Source organism: Maylandia zebra, linkage group LG13, assembly GCF_041146795.1.
Source record: "Maylandia zebra isolate NMK-2024a linkage group LG13, Mzebra_GT3a, whole genome shotgun sequence".
NCBI lineage: Eukaryota > Metazoa > Chordata > Actinopteri > Cichliformes > Cichlidae > Maylandia > Maylandia zebra.
Window position 1 is genome coordinate 10001573 of NC_135179.1, and position 18474 is coordinate 10020046.

The window sequence follows — 18474 nt, forward strand, 5'->3', positions numbered from 1 at the left end:
TTAAACATTTGATGTGGTTTTTATGTTCTATTGTGAATAAAATGTGGTTTGCTGAGGTTTACAAGTCTTTGCATTCTGTTTTATTTGCGTTCTAAGTGTACACAGTGTCCCAATTTGAGATTGAGGGTCACTGAATATGAAAAACTCCATGCAATCACCAAGCAACCACCATTTTCCCCCTTTTTTTGTGGGATTGACACTTGACAAGACAGCACTATGTAACATCCTGAGAGCACGCGGAACATTCAGCAGACATGAACCAGCCATCATTCTCATTGACTGCCCATCCTCACCTCATCATCCTTTTGCAGACTTTTCTTTGCTATCACTCTTTTAATCCAGATGAATGGGATTCTGGAACAATAGCCTTCATGTCAAAACTTGAAGTCAAAACAAAAAGTGCTTTAAAATGTAACAGACCCTCACAAATCATTTAAAGACTTTGGAATGAGACTGTGTTTGTTTTAGCTGCAGGATTACGGAGAAACATCAACCGCAGGACTCCCAGAGTAATGCTTAACTTTCAAACATTGACTTCGATATTGTTATATTTTTGCTTGCATTGTTTTATTTTTTTTTGCAGTTAAGGATTTAATACTTGGCTGCACTACTGTTTCTTACACTACAGTGTAAAATAATAATAATAATGGATACTTTATTGAAAGGGGTTATAAATAAAGTTTTGTTGGGAATTTACTTTTTCTGACACACACAAGCAGACTAAAATCATTATTCTCACACACAGGCATCCCAACTTCTGACTCCCTGCCTAGAGGGAGACGGGAGTCTTTGACAGGCAATGTTATATATGTCTAAGCTCCAAAGCCAACCTGGGAAAGATGGATGATACTTTTTTCTTTCCTCTCTCGCTGTGTCTTTGTGCTTCTGTCTTTGACTGCCATGCTCCTCCTTCCTCAGGCTGTTTGTACTCAGTGTTTCAAGTCAATGTGTGTGAGCATGTTGTGTGTGTCACCAGTACACCTTAGAGGTCTTTAGATGAAAGTCTGTTCATTGACATTTTAAAGGCCAATTACTAAAGAGCTTTCTAAAAAAAACAATTCTACTGTGCTTTGTATATATTAAAAGCGTGGCAAACACGCTTTGTAGGCTAAATAGGTGTAACGTACTGGCTAAGTTACAGTAACAGATTTCTAGATATAGCCAGTGCCAGTCAGTACTCTGTGTTTAAGGATAATATTTGTTGCCACACAGCTCAACACAGATTTTAATCGTCTCAAGAGGAAAAAATGACAGGAGCATTGAAGACTCCCAGTTAAAAAAAACTAAGCCTAACTTAACAGTGCACAGACTCTGAAAACCCTTAAAGTTTTTCCTCTCGATTCTGTTTGTAAATAATGTATTCTGAATTTAAAAAATAGTACAACTTGATTTGAATATTGATTTTCCTCTCAGGTAAAACCAGTTTTAAAATGTTTTAAAGAAATTTGGTAGCCAGTACAAACATGCATGCACTCTGAGATATTTTATACACACCCGCATGTGTTTTCACTTGATTGGTTTGATTAGGCTCCTTTTAGAGGCTGTGTGGGCATGTACAAATTGGTCTTTCTCCTGTTGCACCTGTTTGCAATCTTAAGCTATAGACTGTGCTGAGTTCAAAATGACATATGCAAGGGTGGTTCATGACTATCTTGTACATTTTAAAGTCATCTTAAGAAATAGTTCTTAATGCTTTCTGGAGGCACCTAACTGAAAGCACAAGCCAGTGTTGTGTTTACGCATATAAAACACATATATTATGCATATATTATTAAATAACCAATTTTAAATTGTATGTTTGGGCACTTTCTTTCTAACAGCCTGTTGCAGAAACATATCATTTGTTGCTATTTTTTTCCAGTTGAATATGAAAAATGTCAAAGATACATTAGCACAGGGATAAAAAGGTAGTTTTGATCCAACAAGGTAATTTGCAAAGAGCTATCAGCCAAAAACTTAGTATGTCATGTGATGGCGTGCAGTTTGTCCTGTGTATCTGCAGCAGAGAATAGCATCTGAAATTAATGTCCTTAAATAATAGAAAAATAATCCACCAAAGACCTGGCACAAGTCCTGAGAGATACATCTTGCCCTTCGGTTGATCCATCAGCTGTTCAATGAAGCCTCATTAGGAATGGTCTCAGTGGAAGTATGGCTGTCAAGAAGCTATTCTTAAGGAAGGGAAAGAACAGAAACAATTTTGGGAGCTTGTTAAAATTGTACTGCTTTTGCTTTTCATACTGTATTTCAATTCAGTTTGATTCGTCTCAGTAAATAAAGGTAAACATGATGTAATATATAACCTTCTGTTGCTGCTATGAAGAAGAAATGAATGAGAGGCTACATTCAGAGCTCTACTATATGAGCACCTTTTTCACCTAATTCCTGTGAGATTATAATATTATTTTATGCCATGTTAGACCCCTAATTAAAGTTTGTGAATTATTATGTAGTTTTAGTTTGCATTATTCTCCTGAATTAGAAGGTGGTAACTATTGCAATTGTTAAACTGATTTGCATTACATTAGACTGCTGATTTATTGTGAATGAATGATATTGTTTTATGATGCATTATACTGCTGAGTTATAAGAAATACTGTTCGCAGAAAGTCATCGCCTTATTTGTCTGATTAGAAGAGAACAGAACATACTGGAGTTTTCTGCCCCATCTCAGCAGGAGCAGATAAACAGGGAGCCAAGGTCGTAGCTTAGACGCTGTGTGAGAGAAAGCATGTGAATGTTTAGGCTTTTATGATAAGGTGGGGGCCACTAGAGGCTATAAGAGTTTGATCAATGCTCCACCATTTTGAGATCTGATGCTGTCTGCGTACGGTGTCCATCTCCCACGCGTGTGATCATTAAAATCAGCGTTTGACTCAACCCGGCCGGACCAGTGTTGTTATTGTGGTTTTTCCTCTTGTATCCATCCCCAATATTTGAATCCGTAACATTCCATTAAAAATGCTTCAAAACATTGTAGAGGTCCAGATGAGCCTTATTAGTTACCAGAAGTAAAACCTAGCAGACAAAGATAGACTCTTTATGTGCATGCATAACTGTCAGTCAAATGCAGGCGCACACTGCTTTAAGCTTTAACAGAATATAAATAGGTATAATAGGTATGAAAAACTACAAGGCTATAAACATAATAATTTTATCTTTAATTTTGAACACGTTAACATAGCAGCCTGTGAGGTTTGACTTGTTTTTGCAGCCAGTTTGAAGTGACTGTTCAGTTCAGTCTAATAGCCTGCTCCATATAGAAGACGATGCTGACCCTTCTGCTCTGACAGGAACCAAATTACATTACCAACATTTAGCAGAGCTTGTGCATGACAAACTTCTCTTACTTTGACTGAAGTTGCGCTGAACTCCAGCAGCACTGTGTTTACCTCAAATATATATATATATTCCCACTCTTCACTCCTCCGCTCTCTTGTACAAAGCCAAGAAAAGTGACTCACTCTTTTACATAAAACCCTGGATGAAGCTGTCATTATGGGGCAATTATTATAGAAAAACTTACTGTATGAAAGCCATTGATCCTTTCAACAGCAGGGAGCTCCCATCTCCTGCTGACACACAGCTGGACGGCTGTCCTTTCTTCAGCAGCTTTTTGATTGCAGATCTACGGGGGAAAGGGCTGTAATACTGAGGAAATTATGTTGAATAAGGTGAAATTGAGATGCATACAGGATAATTATCAATCACTCTGCTGCATGGCAATCATGGCCAAAGGCACGAGGCACTGATTGGTGGCCTGCTGCACATGCTTAGCGACAGCTGTGTGTGTGTGCGCTGTAGGTGCTCGCCACATGCTTGCATCATTATACAAATGGCATGCTTGCATGTTCAAATGGATCAAGCATCACTGCTCAGTTTCTGTTTCTAGATGCTCACATACTTGTTGAATGATTTGCACAAATACACTTCAAAGAAATGGGAAAGGTTTGGGTTAACGACAACAAAATTACAGTGCATACTGACATAATATGGGTATTAAGGTACGATTTACAACCACTCATAAGATGCCATTATATATACAGTAATATACAGAGTCATGAAGTTTTGATATTCTTTTTCCAGTGACCGATATTTTTTTAAACCATGTCTAGATATTTTCTGACTGTCAGAATGTTAAACTATGCATTTCTTCCCAGGAGAGTCCTTCAGATTGCCATTGCAATTCATGCTGTGTGCATCATCGACATCCACCTCCTTTTTCCTGTTCTGTAGACAGCATTTCATTCCTCCCTCTCATCACAGTTTGTTCTCATGCCTTCCTCCTGTCTTTCTACCCACAGCTACTTCAGCTCTCTCCTGCATCTTTTTCTCAGCTTCTCAACATTGTAATTACCGTGTTTTCTCTCCTCTCAATGTGAAAATTAATATCAAAAGAGGAAAAACTAAGACTTTGTTGAGTTTCATGTGCAGCCAGCAGACATCCTCATTGGAAAAAAAATCTTGTTTGTTTTCTCCTTCTTCTTTCAGACATAAGAGCTTACCAGAAAGCCACAAACATATCATTAATGTTCAAACTCTTCACTGAGTGTCTTTTTGAAACTGAGTGAGATTGCTTGTTAGACTTACACACACAGTTATAAAGAGAGCATAGTCTTTTTGGTAAATAAAGGAATCAAAGATATGATTACGTTATTTACAAATAGAGAGCTGTGCAAAACTCGTGAGCCAACACGGTTTATATTTTGCTAAGAAAAATTGGTGCACCAATTCAATGAAAAATGCAATTATGGCAATTTGGTATACAAGGGAAAAACAGAATGTAGGGTTTGAACAAACCTCAAAGTCAATATCTGGTGTCATCATGTTTATTCTTTAACACCTTACCTCTCTTAGGGAAACTGTCTTTAAATTTCTTCAAGCAGCCTTAAGGAATACTTCTTGAAGGACATTCCAGAATTCTTCTTTAGATTTTGGATGCCATTTCTTTGGCTCTCTACTAATACAATCCCACACTGCTTCAATGGTGAACTCCAGGCTCTGGAGAGGACAATTCATGAGTGATAGTATTTTTATATTTCAGTGTGTTTGGCTTTATTGTTATGTTGAAAAATGAAGCTGTTGCCAATCAGATGCTTTCAAGATGGCACCCTATATTGCCAAAGGCTTTTGCTCACCTACCTTTGCTAACATATGCGACCCCATTCTTTATCCATAGGATTTAATATGATTCCAGCCCACCACACACATACACCAACACACCATAATTCTCTTTTCCACCAAACTTTACACATGGCACAATAAAGACAGACAAGAACCATTTTCCAGACTGTGAAGCACGATTCATCACTCCAGAAAACACGGCTCCACTGCTTTAGAGTCCAAAGTACTTTACACTACTTGATCCGGCATGTTTTATTATGCTTGGTGATGTAAGGCTTGGATGCTCAGCCATGGAAACCCATACTATGAATCTCTGTATGTACTGTTCTTGAGCGAATCTGAAGGTCACATAATTTGAAGGTCTCTAGTGATTGACTCTGCAAAAAGTTGGCAACCTCTGTGCACTATGTGCCTCATGTAACTAAAAGTTGACAGTGGAATATTTGTAGCAAGGACATTTCATAACTATTCTGAGCTTCATGCAGAGGTGATATCCCACTTTAAAAAAAATATATATATATATATAAAAAGTCTGACTCCTTGTAAGCAAAATATAAAGAAACAAGATCAAAGATCATTACAGGAAGAAAATTATACTCAATCACTATGAAATGGAAATTCGCTGTATTTTACGATTTTTCAACAGGCATCGTAAGACACCCCCAGTTGTCCTGTAAGAGGTCCTTCAGAATTCCAAGATGGCGGCATCCATCGGGGTGTGCTGTGCCCTCCGCATCACACTTGGAGGTGAATTATTTCTCCCTTTTTTCTGTTTCACAGCTTTTTAAACATAGCCCATTTTATAAAGTGCAGTGTATTTATTGTCTTGATGTTTTTGAATTGTTACTGTTTTGCTCCGGTTTGCTTAGTTGACCCGGAAGAGCCTGTCATCATCACTCACATCGTGAAAATTGCTCACTTCAGCCAAAAACCTGAACTGCATTCACTAACAGCAGCATCCAGGGAGTTAAATTGAAGACATATTCAGCAAATTGTGTTCATTTTTGGGTGGTACTGTGTCTGTGTTGCAAGTTTCGGGTTACACGTACTCCACCATTGCTCCCTAATCGATTTTGCTATGCCCTAAATATTGATCAAGTAACAGAATGTAATGGTTTAAATGTGAAACTGGTTGTTCTGAGAATTATTTCTGCGAAATAGACTTGAAAGAATAGCTGTGTGCTTCATAAAGTGTCGCCTTTGTTAGGTACACCTTTCAGGTGTATAATCTAGTGTTTGTAGCCTTAAAGCACTTATTTCTAAGCCTGTTTGATTCTGCACTGCTTATTCTATAATTCTTTACCGTACGTTTAATTGTATGGTGTTTTCCAGCTGTTATTTTTATGCATACTTCAACTTTGGTATTTTACTGTTCTTGGGGGTCTTGAAAGGCGCCTACAAATAAAATGTTTTATTGTTATTATTTATTATAATAATTTTTGACGATTAAAAAAGAACAAAATGTGATAAATAACATTTTATCAGTGATTGCCATTGCTGTTTTAACAAGTGTCATTGATGACAAAAAAGAAAGAAAGTGTCAATCTCTTGCCACAAAGTGGCAGCAACATTATATCCAGTGACACAGCATAGGACAAATATGAGCAGAAACGTAGCCCAGGTAGTGTTTTCTCTGGAAATCCTACGTGAAAGTAGAGTGTAACTGCTTAACAATAACCAAAGTAACTTCACCTTGTAGCTCTTCAGGAGTCTGCACAGTATTGTCACATATAAAAACTGAAAAAAAAAAAATTTTTCTTTTTAACCATCTGCTTACAGTTCACCTTTTCCGCCGTGCGACTGCATCGGTTACACCTTTTGCTCTTACTGTTATATGGCATTTAACTAGCAAGTGCTCCAAAGATGCTTGAGTTGAGTGTTGAGTATTTGTTGTGTGCCTTCATAACCTGATTGTGCTCAACAACACCTACGCCAGAATGCTGTTTATAGACTTCAGTTCAGCATTCAATACAATCCACCCCTCACAACTCATCAGGAAACTGACAGACCTGGGCATCAGTTCCCTCATCTGCAAATGGTTACTGGACTTCCTGACCAACCGCCCCCAACATGTCCGGCTGGATAACCGCTGCTCATCTACCATCACAATGAACACCGGTGTACCACAAGGCTGTGTGATGAGCCCTTTCCTCTACTCCCTCTTCACCCACGACTGCAGACCTGCTGATGGTTCCAACACCATCATTAAGTTTGCAGATGACACCACGGTGATTGGCCTCATCAGTGACAACGATGAGGCCGCCTACAGGGAGGAGGTGGATCGTCTGGCTGAGTGGTGCGACACAAACAACCTGCTGCTTAACACCGAGAAGACCAAGGAGCTCATCGTGGACTACAGGAGGAATGCTGACCCACATCCACCCATCCACATTAAGGGGACGGCTGTGGAGCGTGTGAGCAGCTTCAAGTTCCTGGGAGTCCACATCTCCGAGGATCTCACCTGGACGACCAACTGCTCCAAGCTGGTCAAGAAGGCTCACCAGCGCCTCTTCTTCTTGAGGACTCTGAGGAAGAACCACCTGTCCTCAGACATCCTGGTGAACTTCTATCGTTGCACCATCGAGAGCATCCTGACCAACTGTATAACAGTCTGGTACGGGAACTGCTCTGCCTCGGACCGGAAGGCGTTGCAGAGGGTCGTGAAAACTGCCCAGCGCATCGCCGGAGCACCACTTCCTGCCATAAAAGACATCTACAGGAAGCGGTGTCTGAAAAGGGCTGGGAAAATCATCAGAGACCCCAGTCACCCATCACATGGACTCTTCACCCTCCTGCCCTCTGGGAGGCGCTACAGGAGCCTCCGGACTAAGACCACCAGGTACCGGAACAGCTTCTTCCCCACAGCTGTCAGACTCCTGAACTCTGCCTCCTGACATCTGACCCACGTTAACTCATGGACTGAACATACACACACACACACACAATGGACAACTGTACCCTCAAACACACAATAATAACATGGAGTGAACCACCACTCACAACCACTAGCACTTTATATAGCCTCTGTAGAAATTATCCACACCCTCACTTACCTTAACTGCACTACTGTATAGCTCTGTGTAAATAATCATTCTGTACATACGATAATTTTTAACCCTACAACTGTTTACAACTTGCATAGTTCCCATTTCTGTATAGCTGTATATCTCAGATTCCTGTAAAGTTATTTATTTCATATTCTGTATAGTTTTTCATATTTGTATCCTGTCCATATCCTGTACATAGCTTGTACTCACTACAGCCTGTACATACTTATAGTTATAGAATATTCACAACATACTTCATACCGTGTACATTATAACATAATAGACCCATTTCTGTAATATACTTACATATCTATATTATTGCTAATATATATTGTAATATATCTATATCACTAAGCACTTCTGGATGGATGCAAACTGCATTTCGTTGCCCTGTACCTGTGCATGTGCAATGACAATAAAGTTGAATTCTATTCTAATTCTATTCTAATTCAATGGTCCGCTTTTGCCACGAGTGGCAGAACATGTCTGCTGTTTTCACTTTCAGCAGAAACAGTTGTCTCGTATGTTTGTAAAGTATTGTGTTTTGCTGAAGTAGCTCCCTTTTTACTAAAAAATTGTGGAGGCTGATGATCTAAGATATGCCTGGACTTGTGACTTTGCTGTGTATGCTAGGGAAGTAAACCCTTAGCATCATATTTTTTATATCATGTGAAAATGTACCTAGTGAAATTCTACAACAACTTGGTGGTTTATATATCCTCATTTAATGTATTCTCTTTGGTTATTAGCCCAGCTGTTGACTTGAGTGGACATACTTTCATGACTTTATCTTTGCATGTTGTCATCATGCAAGTAATGCAGTTTTAATAAGATCTGCCTTTTCTTTGGTGTCTTTGGTCTACAGGTGCAGCATCTCTCCGTGCTGTAGGAGGAGTTGTACAGGCGTCTCTCTTGGCAAGTCGAGCCTCAGCTGCGTCTCTGCAAAGACACCCTGCACTTTCACCGCTCCCTCCAACAACATCGCAGCAAACAAGACACGGCAGCTTCTTCAACAAGCGTAAGTTTATGAAATTATGATTTTGAAAACTCTTCTCTCCAGCCATCATCCTCCCACTATAATATTAAAAGTACACCATAGCATGACTTGCAAAAGCATAGCTGTTTAGAATGTTTTAAGTTGTCTCCTTATATAACACAGGTTATAATTATACTGACCTCGAAACGATTTTATGTCGTACACGGCGCTCGAAAATCTGTCCAATGTTTTAGTACGACTTTGCTAAGCTACGAACCTGCACCACTTGATGGCTTGTCGGAGCATTACGGCTATATTAGGCAGGAGCCTCGCGGAGTGATACGTACTGTGCTTCAACATAATATTACCGTATTGCGTGTGTATAACCTCTTTTTCAGTTTTGTGGATATTATACATGGTTATGCTGAGGATATGTCGGCCAATTTCCACTGGAAGTGCCTTTTGGTTAAACTGTCAGCGAGGAATTTGCATTTGCACTGTTAAATTTTTATATAACTTTAATGCACATAAAAAAAACAGCTCCTTGTTTAAGTGAAAATACATTGATGGGTTTTTTTGCCCTAATAAAATTGTGGAGTTGTAAAGTATTTTGTCTAGAGATGGACCGATCCGATATTACGTATCGGTATCGGTCCGATACTGACCTAAATTACTGGATCGGATATCGGAGAAAAATAAAAAATGTAATCCGATCCATTAAATATCACGAAAGCACCTCACAAAACTTGCAACACGCCGTAACTCACCTCAGAATGTTAGCACGTCGGAGCAGTATGCATCACGTGATAGAGCGGCTGTGGCATGCGGGACCTGTCGGTGGTCTGGATAGCATGTGGAGCTTCGCTAGCAACCCGGCATTTCATCTCCGACAAAGTTATCCCGAGAGAAGTAAAGCAAGTGTTTATGTCCATCTCTGAATGTTTGTAAAGCATTCCTGCGTTAAGCTTAACAAATGATATATGGAGCGACTGCCTCTTCTTGCTGCTACTTCAATCATGAAACTGCTTAATGATCAGCTGATCGGCTTTTCTGTCGCGAGTCCGTCTCTCATGTTTGTTTTTGGCCCACTTTGCACCAGAAAGAGGAAACCAGCGGCTGAACAACAGCAGCACGTTTAAGCTTGATCAGCTATTGTTAGAATGTATTTAATATTACTTTCTACTCCAGGATCTTTTTCTACGTAGCTGACGCTGGTAACTGTGCAGGGGCGGATCTAGCAAAGTTTAGCCAGGGGGGCCGATAGGGCATTAACAGGGAAAAGGGGGCACAAAGACATACTTTTCTTTCTTATTCTCATTTAAAATGTCTAGCTTTTAATAAATAATTATCTGACACCCAAAGTTTTAATTTGATGTAAAATGAATAGAAGTCCATTACTGTATATAGTAACTATTAAGTCTAATATATATACCCTAGTAAGCTATAGTACTTTTTACTTTGGGAAGGTACCATCTGTGCAGTCTGCAATTTTGTTGAAGAAAGATGTTGAATCTATTTAATATTTCTTGAAAAATAATTGATTTCTGTGCATTTTTTTTCACACTGCATCAAATTAAGGTTGATTACGTCAATTAAGCATCATGAGGTGGAGCGTGAGGGGTGGTTCCCTATTTTTTATTTATTTATTTTTGTTGTTGCTGGGAGTTGGAACCCTATTAGTTTGGTTGCTTAATATTTACGCTAAGTACTCTTTAAAATACCAGAATAGGGAGGATGGTGTAGGTTTAAGTTTATTAGATTGATCAGTATTGCTGAACTATGAAATATTTTTTTTGCATACAGGTATAACAGAATAGCTTTAGTGTAGTTGTGGTTTTAAACTTGAGTATGAACTTATACAAAATGCAGCAAGATATTTAAAAAAACAGTTTTGTTGATTAAAAAACACTATATCGGATTCATATCGGTATCGGCAGATATCCAAATTTATGATATCGGTATCGGACATAAAAAAGTGGTATCGTGCCATCTCTAATTTTGTCTAGTGTCAATTACATCGTCAGTTATATCGTTATCGCAAATTTTCAAATGTATATCGTGATAAATATTTTTGGTCATATCGCCCTGCTCTAAATGGGTGCATATTATTATAGTGTCCGGATTCATCTGGCCATGTTCAAAGGGATGTTCTCACTGGTAAATGCACGTTAGCAGAGCTTGTTTGGAATTCATGTCAGGACTGATGACAGTGTTTGAAGTGGGCATATATGAAGCTGTCAAAACATCTCTTTTTATCTCCTGCTTTCTCTGCCATGCTTCATCACCCGCTTCATAACTACTCCTTTTTTCAGTCTTAATCATTTACAGTCAATGCCTCAGCATTTCTCGTGTAATTAAGAAAATGTTGTGCCTGTCAACACGTCACACTTTCAGTTTGAATTGTGATTACATGAAAAACACACTGTCAAACAGCCTGTCGCGTTACATTGACTCTGTCCCTGGCTTGTATTTCTCCAGGAAGACTCTTTAAGTATTCGCTTATAAATATTTAATTGGGCTATTTAACTTTTTATTGTGCATGTTGCTTACTGATTTTCAGATATGTCTGAATCAGTGGATGTACTGCAGATCCTTACTTGGGCCTTTGGTGATGAATTACCACTTTACAGTGATTGCTGTATAGCCACTGCAAATTTATTAGCTTTTAGTTACGGTCCCTGGTGCTCCCTTATGTCACTTACTGAACATCCTTATTTGTGGCTTTTAAAGGGGCAAGGCTCCAAGCATTCTCACATTACATTAGTTAGATCTTACATTGTGAGATTACTGTTTAACATTTTTATTTGTCAGCTCTGAGAGGACGGACCCAAATTCTGAAATGTTTATGATCTTTTGACTCTTAAGTGTTTTGACTTGGTGAGTTGAGCGAAAGTCAAGGTGAAGGTGTGGCAGATGAGTAGTTAAATCTACTCTGCTGGCAGCATTTTTCCTGCTAGCAGAAGAGACACTTGTTTTAATAAGACTGTTTCAGGTGTGTCTTATATTTTAATCTGTTTCAAATTGTTGTCACTGCTAACAGTCCTCTGGTATTAGCTCACTCAGTGAGGTGCTGAAAATAACTATCGTCTTGTTTTGTCTGTCCAACAATTACAGGAAGCCCCAAATACAAATTTACCCCAATGTGAGACCAAGAAAAGCAGTGAATTCTCACATTTGAAAACGTATTTAATATTTTCATTTTTTAATCAAAAGTCATTTAAGTGATTTATCAGCTGTCAAATACTAATCATTTAGTTTTATCTTTCGTGTATGAATTGTTTTAGGTCTCAAGTAATCAGAAAAACAAATCTGTCATTTACTGACAGTGAAATTCTAAAACCTTTAATGCATTTGGAGAAAAAGGCTAGTTTCATACAGCTAATCTGTAGAAAACAAACATTTAAAGCCTTTTTTACATTTTCATGTAAGAAAAATAAAACTTTTAAATATGTGAACCATAAAAGATGTTGAGAAAAGACCTTGATAAGAGTGATAAGAACTAAACAAAGGTAAAATCACAAACAGTCTGAAAGATGGTTGTAACTACCGGGACTTTAACCATTGGTTTCTGAAGTCTCTAGATTTTCACCACCATGTTAGTCATAAAAAGACGGATGTGACAAGAGGTGTGGCTTGGACTGTGAAACCGCTTCTTCACTGCCTAACGGCTTGTCAGTCATAACTCAATAACCATCCACAACCATAGATAACCTTTATTCTCAAACATGGTATGACCATTTTTGTTTAATGTGTGTGTGTTTAACTGTGAGTGTGTGTGTTTACAGTAACGGCTGAAGAGCTATGGAGAGGTGTGTTGGCTGAGTCCGGTGCTGGAGCAAGAAAGGGTCGAGGGAAGCGTACCAGACGCAAACTAAGGAGAGATCTGAACCGAGGACAGACCATTGGAGAGGGTGAGACTTCCACTGCGTGCCTTTCTTTAATTCACTTCTTGACAGAAGAGTAAAGCTGGTAAAACACAGAAAATCTAATTCCTATAATTTTCTCTTTAAATAATACAATTGAATTGTCTAAATGATTTCCTTTGTTCTGAAGTGCATAAATTTCTCCTGCTCAGCTGTTAACACAAGCGCTGCCAATCACACAGTGACACTCACGCTGAAGCTAAGAAGCAGCTGATGAGGATGACAAACTAGAATATTCATTACTTAGTGTTAAATTATTAATGCTCTGCAAGAGAGCATCCATCATTTTGGAATCCCGCAGAGCTCTCTCAGGTATGGAAGATAATGGGAACAACTATTTTCACTCGGTGTCCACAGCTGTCAACAGCTGTTTTTATCCACACACTGCAAGTATCATGGCCTTAGATCCATATATACAAAGAAAATACAAATGTTTGCAAAATAATTAGTACTAATTTCTCTTCCTCTCATTCTTTATTCCTGTAATTGATTTCCTTTTTTTCTCTTTTTAACCTCCAGGTCGTGGCGGTTTTCTGTGGCCTGGACTCAACAGTCCAGTGTTGAAGGATGGCGCTTTGCAGAGCATGAGTCGAAGAGGCGAAGCTGAGCAGCAGGAGGTTCAAGCTGAACTAGGTGAAGACACACAAATATCCCATCACATGTCACTGTTATCTGCGCAGAAGCACAAAATGATCACAAACCTGTGCAACTTTATGAATGCACTGACATTTTGCCAGCTATGTTATCCAATATCACAGCTGTCCATCAGTTGTCAGCTTATATTCCGCTTCTGAGCGTTAGAAAAGCCAAAGAAAAATCATTTTTCTGGAAAAATAAATTAACTTTTCACGAGCCACCAAGAAGGAGCGGTGGGGGTAAATGAGGTCTTAATCTTGAAAAACAAGCGCCACTGTTGGGACATAGAAGCCGCTAATTTGTCTCCACTGTGATCTCATTTGTTAATAGTAATTACACAGTTAATTTGACATTGACAGATAGCACCTTTGATGTTTATCGTGTTGTGCTCCTTGTAGTCAGCTGTGACCTCTGCAAAAATTCGTCTGTTGTGTTTTTCTGCAGTGCGTCAGAGGGATGAGTGGGAGAGAAGGAGGAAGATGAAGGTGAAGAGGGAGAGAGGTTGGACAGGAAACTCCTGGGGGGGAATCAGCCTGGGGCCGCCTGACCCTGGACCCAATGGAGGTAAATCATACCTAAATGCTCACAAAGTCTTGCTGTTATACCGTTACACTGTTAAAATTAATCAACTATGCTCAAAAAGTATTTCAACCGGAAAACCTTTTGTCATCTTAATAATGCTATATAGAGCTATTTATCACTTTGACTCTCAGGTCAATCTGTTGACAGCAAAGGAGAGGTCAGAGGTCAATGATATTTGAAATCGTCCCACAGTACTGTAGTTAATTATGTAGATATAGTTTTAAGGCTTTTTGTCAATTTTCAACTCTAAATCATTAAGTTGTAGACCGTGGTGGATGCAAGCCAAATTTTAATGGATTTTTAATATGACCCCACTCATTGCTCTACACCCATACAAAGTTTTATCAGAACCTTTCGAACTACTGCGTTTACAAGTAAAATGAGCCGTAAATGCTTTCAAAAACATGACCTACTTGGTTTAGGTAACAGTGTCCTTCAATTTGCTCCTTGTTGTATTTACAACAGTCTTTAGTGAATCCAGAAAAGTAGCAGAACAAAATACAACCAGCTTGAGCTGACCGTCACAGTGCAGACATCTCCACCTCACTCTCATGGAGTAACAAGAGTCTAGATCATGACACAGCAGGTCTCAGAGGGGCACCTCACTTAGATATACACTGAAAGACACAGCGAGACGTTATGATGACTATAGTGATGGAGAGAGATGAGGTGGATGAAGCAATACAAGTGTAATAAGAGGCATGCTGGGTGTGTATGTGTGCGATAGAGAGAGAGCAGAAGGAGGTCAGCATGGAGGCTCACTGCTAGAGATGAAAATGAGAATTTGACAAAAGTGTCAAATGGGACAATTTCCTAATTTAGAAAGACATCCCTCTCTTTTTTGCTCTCTGTGGCTTTCCTGTTCACTCTTTGTCTTTTTACCCCAGATTTCTTTTCCTATTCCCATTCCTCATGTCTTCCAGTCATTTCTCAATTCATTATTTTCTCTCTTCCATTTCCTTTTCCATCACCCTCTCGGCTTCTCTCGTTCCTCCCACGCTGTTTGCCTTTCCCCCCCCTGTTCCTGTACAAGAAACCCAAATGACCACACTGTTACTTTGCAATGAACCATGCAGGGCTGTTGGTCCATCACACCTTGAATGGAATGTCTTATAACCACAGCCTTAAAACTCAATTTACAGCACACCACAGCTGTAACCTGTAACCTGATGTGCCACTTCCCAGAAATGTGACTACAAATCACAGTCATGTGGACCATGACAGCAATGATAGGTCCTTATAATTGGTTGGGACAAGGATAAAGTCTCTGTGAAGCAAAATGTAACAGACTGTAACTGTATGTAGCTTGTTCAGAATGCTAACACAAGCACCAGTATTTTCATCACATTTTCTTGGTATAAAGTTTGTATATGAAACTTGTTATTTTTAATTCTTTTTACAGATCCAGATGTCAGTCTCCTGACACATTTTTACCTAGGATTCTGTTGTTTTTGTTGTTGCACATTATCTCCCGAATCAGTTGCCTCTCTGGTGCTTTTTGAACTAAAGGAAAAGTGATTATTGTAACGTTTACATTATTTTTATGTAGACTTGGTACCGACTTCGGAGTTATCCTACTAGAAAGAAATAGCATAATGAGTGTCATGAATTGCCGATAGCTTTAAAACATCCTATTGTGATTGTTCTTGAAACAAATTTGCTTTTGCTGATCATTTAGTGGGTTTAAAATCCATCTCCAACCCCTTTTACAGTGGAGCCCATAAGACTTTAATTATTGACAACTAATGATCAATTAAAACTTATGAAAGGTAATTTAAAATCTTTCACACAAAGTTTGGTCAATATATTCCACAGTGACTGTTGATGTATTCTTGCTAGAAACATAAATGCACTCTTATTTAATAGAAATAAACTAATTTTGTGGAGATCTTTAAACCAAAGAACTCAGTGACAGGATAATTCAAAAAGTAAACCGCTGATGAAAGTTGGGAAAACAAATATATTTATATCTTTTGTATGAATGTCTTAAGTTTGTATCTTATCCTGTGTCTGTGATCATCTGATTTTATTTGCTTCACGAGTGATTAACAAAAAATCCAAAATCATTGGAAAATGAATCTTTTTCACTGGCCATACGATGTACATGTGTCATGCATCATAGTCCAATGATCAAAAACTATTTTTAGAGTAAAAACTTAATATGATAATGTAACCAGCTGTTCGGCCAAATGCCGGTGCATATAGAGAGCTTTGCTCTGAAGCCCGTAGTGTTGGGCTCCTGCCCAGTCAACTCTTCATCTGAAACTCTGAGGAACACTGTTGGCTAATTCCGGCTGATTCACTGATGAAGCAGCTAGCCTCCTGTTCCCAGCCTCATTATATCTTTAAACATTAGTCTTTGCTGGAGTTGAGCTTGTTTACCTCGAACCACAAAGGATGAGGGAACAAGATTCTGCTTGGTTCACATCCTCCTTAGTTTTATATCTCTCTTCCCTTTGCACTTGCCTCTATGCTAACAAGCCCTCTCACACCTTGACATACACACCTTCCCCCCTGCATGCCCGAACACCTTCTTTCACGCGCTGTCCTGACGTTGTTGTTCTCGCGCTTCCAAGGATACACTCGGGGTTTGGTGAATGTGATGTGAAGGGAGCTGGAAATTGATTACTTCTCTCTGATCAGCTTTGGTCTCCTACAGATGTTGGGTCAATATACCAGCTGTGGTGGGGGTGTGTGTGCGTGTGTGTGTCCTCCCCTTGGAGCCTTTGAGTCAGCTCTCCTTTGTTTGTTGTTAATTGGTTAGAAGTGAACGGGGTGCATTTGGGAGAGTAACATCCTTCAAAGGTCACTGACAATGAAAAGTGCAGACCCGTTACGCTGCTGCAAGGGCTTCTGGGTATTTGTTACGCTCGCCTGGTTAATCGGTTTATAGTGTATGTGTGTACGGATGTGTGCGCTTAAATGCATTTGCGTGTTAAAGCTTTGTTATCTGAACTTCTTTCTTTCTTTGTCTTTCTTTCCTCTGTCCACAGAAACCTACGAGGATTTCGATTCACGTGTCATCGAGGTTAGTGTCTCTTGTCCCTTTCTGTTTACTGAACGACACACTCTACAACGTTTTCGACAATGTTGATTAACAGTTGCGTTTAAATTGTTTCAAAAATGTAAAAAAGGCTGTATTGTTAATAAATGAGGATGATCCCTTGTGCAGCATTGTCATCAAATTAACAGTTTTCATCAAGAGAATACGTTTTTGACGGTTTAATTGTTTCACTTCATTTTAATTGCTGGTTTATTACCCCAACCAAGTTAATAAGAACCGTTTCATCTCTCTGCATTAGCTGACTGGACAAAATACAGCTGTACTGATAGCCCCCAGACTCCTAGGAACTTCTAGCTTATTTTGTTTTATGTGTCATTTTCTAAATAAATCTGACTGTACATTAAAATATTGCAGAAAGCCTCAAAGGGAGCAAACAGTTTTCAAGTATTTCAAAGCAGTGGAAAATCCAGTGTGGTGTGTACACATGGATGGTGATAGGGGCAAATTTGCTGAGCAAGGGTAGCTCCATTTGAGAACTAAGCAGCAGCATTTGAGCAGTTGGACTGGTTTAGCACTCCCTGAAGTCAAATAGTGTAATATCTAGGTCACGTTTGCTTCATGTATGAAACCAAGCATACAATTAGCCCTAAAGCAAAGCTGTTCATTCAAGAGTTTGGTGGATATAATTGCAGTTTTTTTTTCTTTTAGAATTTCACACAGTATGCAGTTTATTAAGATCACAATTGACCCTTAAAATCCTGAAGACCATTGGAGGTTTTTAGTATTCCTGAAACTGTCTTGCAGTGTAACTTTTATGCTGTCAATATAAGGCAGGGGTGGGGCAACCCCAGGCCTCGAGGGCCGGTGTCCTGCAAGTTTTAGATGTGTCCTTGATCCAACACAGCTGATTTAAATGGCTAAGTAACCTCCTCAACATGTCTTGAAGTTCTCCAGAGGCCTGGTAATGAACTAATCATTTGATTCAGGTGTGTTGACCCAGGGTGAGATCTAAAACCTGCAGGACACTGGCCCTTGAGGCCTGGAGTTCCCCACTCCTGATTTAAGGGATATTTTAATTGTAAAAAAGCTCAGTCTCTCCTAGTTAAGTTATGTAATGACTACTTTTTGAAAATAACAGTAAGCTGGATAAAGAAGAAAATTTGGTCATTTTAGTTTGACCTG

General features: G+C 39.1%; 1 protein-coding gene across 1 annotated transcript in view; it reads left to right on the top strand.

Annotated features, from left to right (window-relative positions):
• The first annotated feature begins 5785 nt into the window (after nucleotides 1–5785).
• Nucleotides 5786–18474, top strand: part of mrps5 (mitochondrial ribosomal protein S5) — a 32677-nt gene continuing 19988 nt past the window's right edge. The window contains exons 1-6 of the mRNA XM_004553422.3: nucleotides 5786–5871; nucleotides 9037–9189; nucleotides 12933–13058; nucleotides 13590–13703; nucleotides 14151–14270; nucleotides 17282–17316. Coding sequence (XP_004553479.1) covers nucleotides 5823–5871; nucleotides 9037–9189; nucleotides 12933–13058; nucleotides 13590–13703; nucleotides 14151–14270; nucleotides 17282–17316 — 597 coding nt within the window. The 5' untranslated portion in view covers nucleotides 5786–5822. The remainder of the gene's footprint in view (nucleotides 5872–9036; nucleotides 9190–12932; nucleotides 13059–13589; nucleotides 13704–14150; nucleotides 14271–17281; nucleotides 17317–18474) is intronic.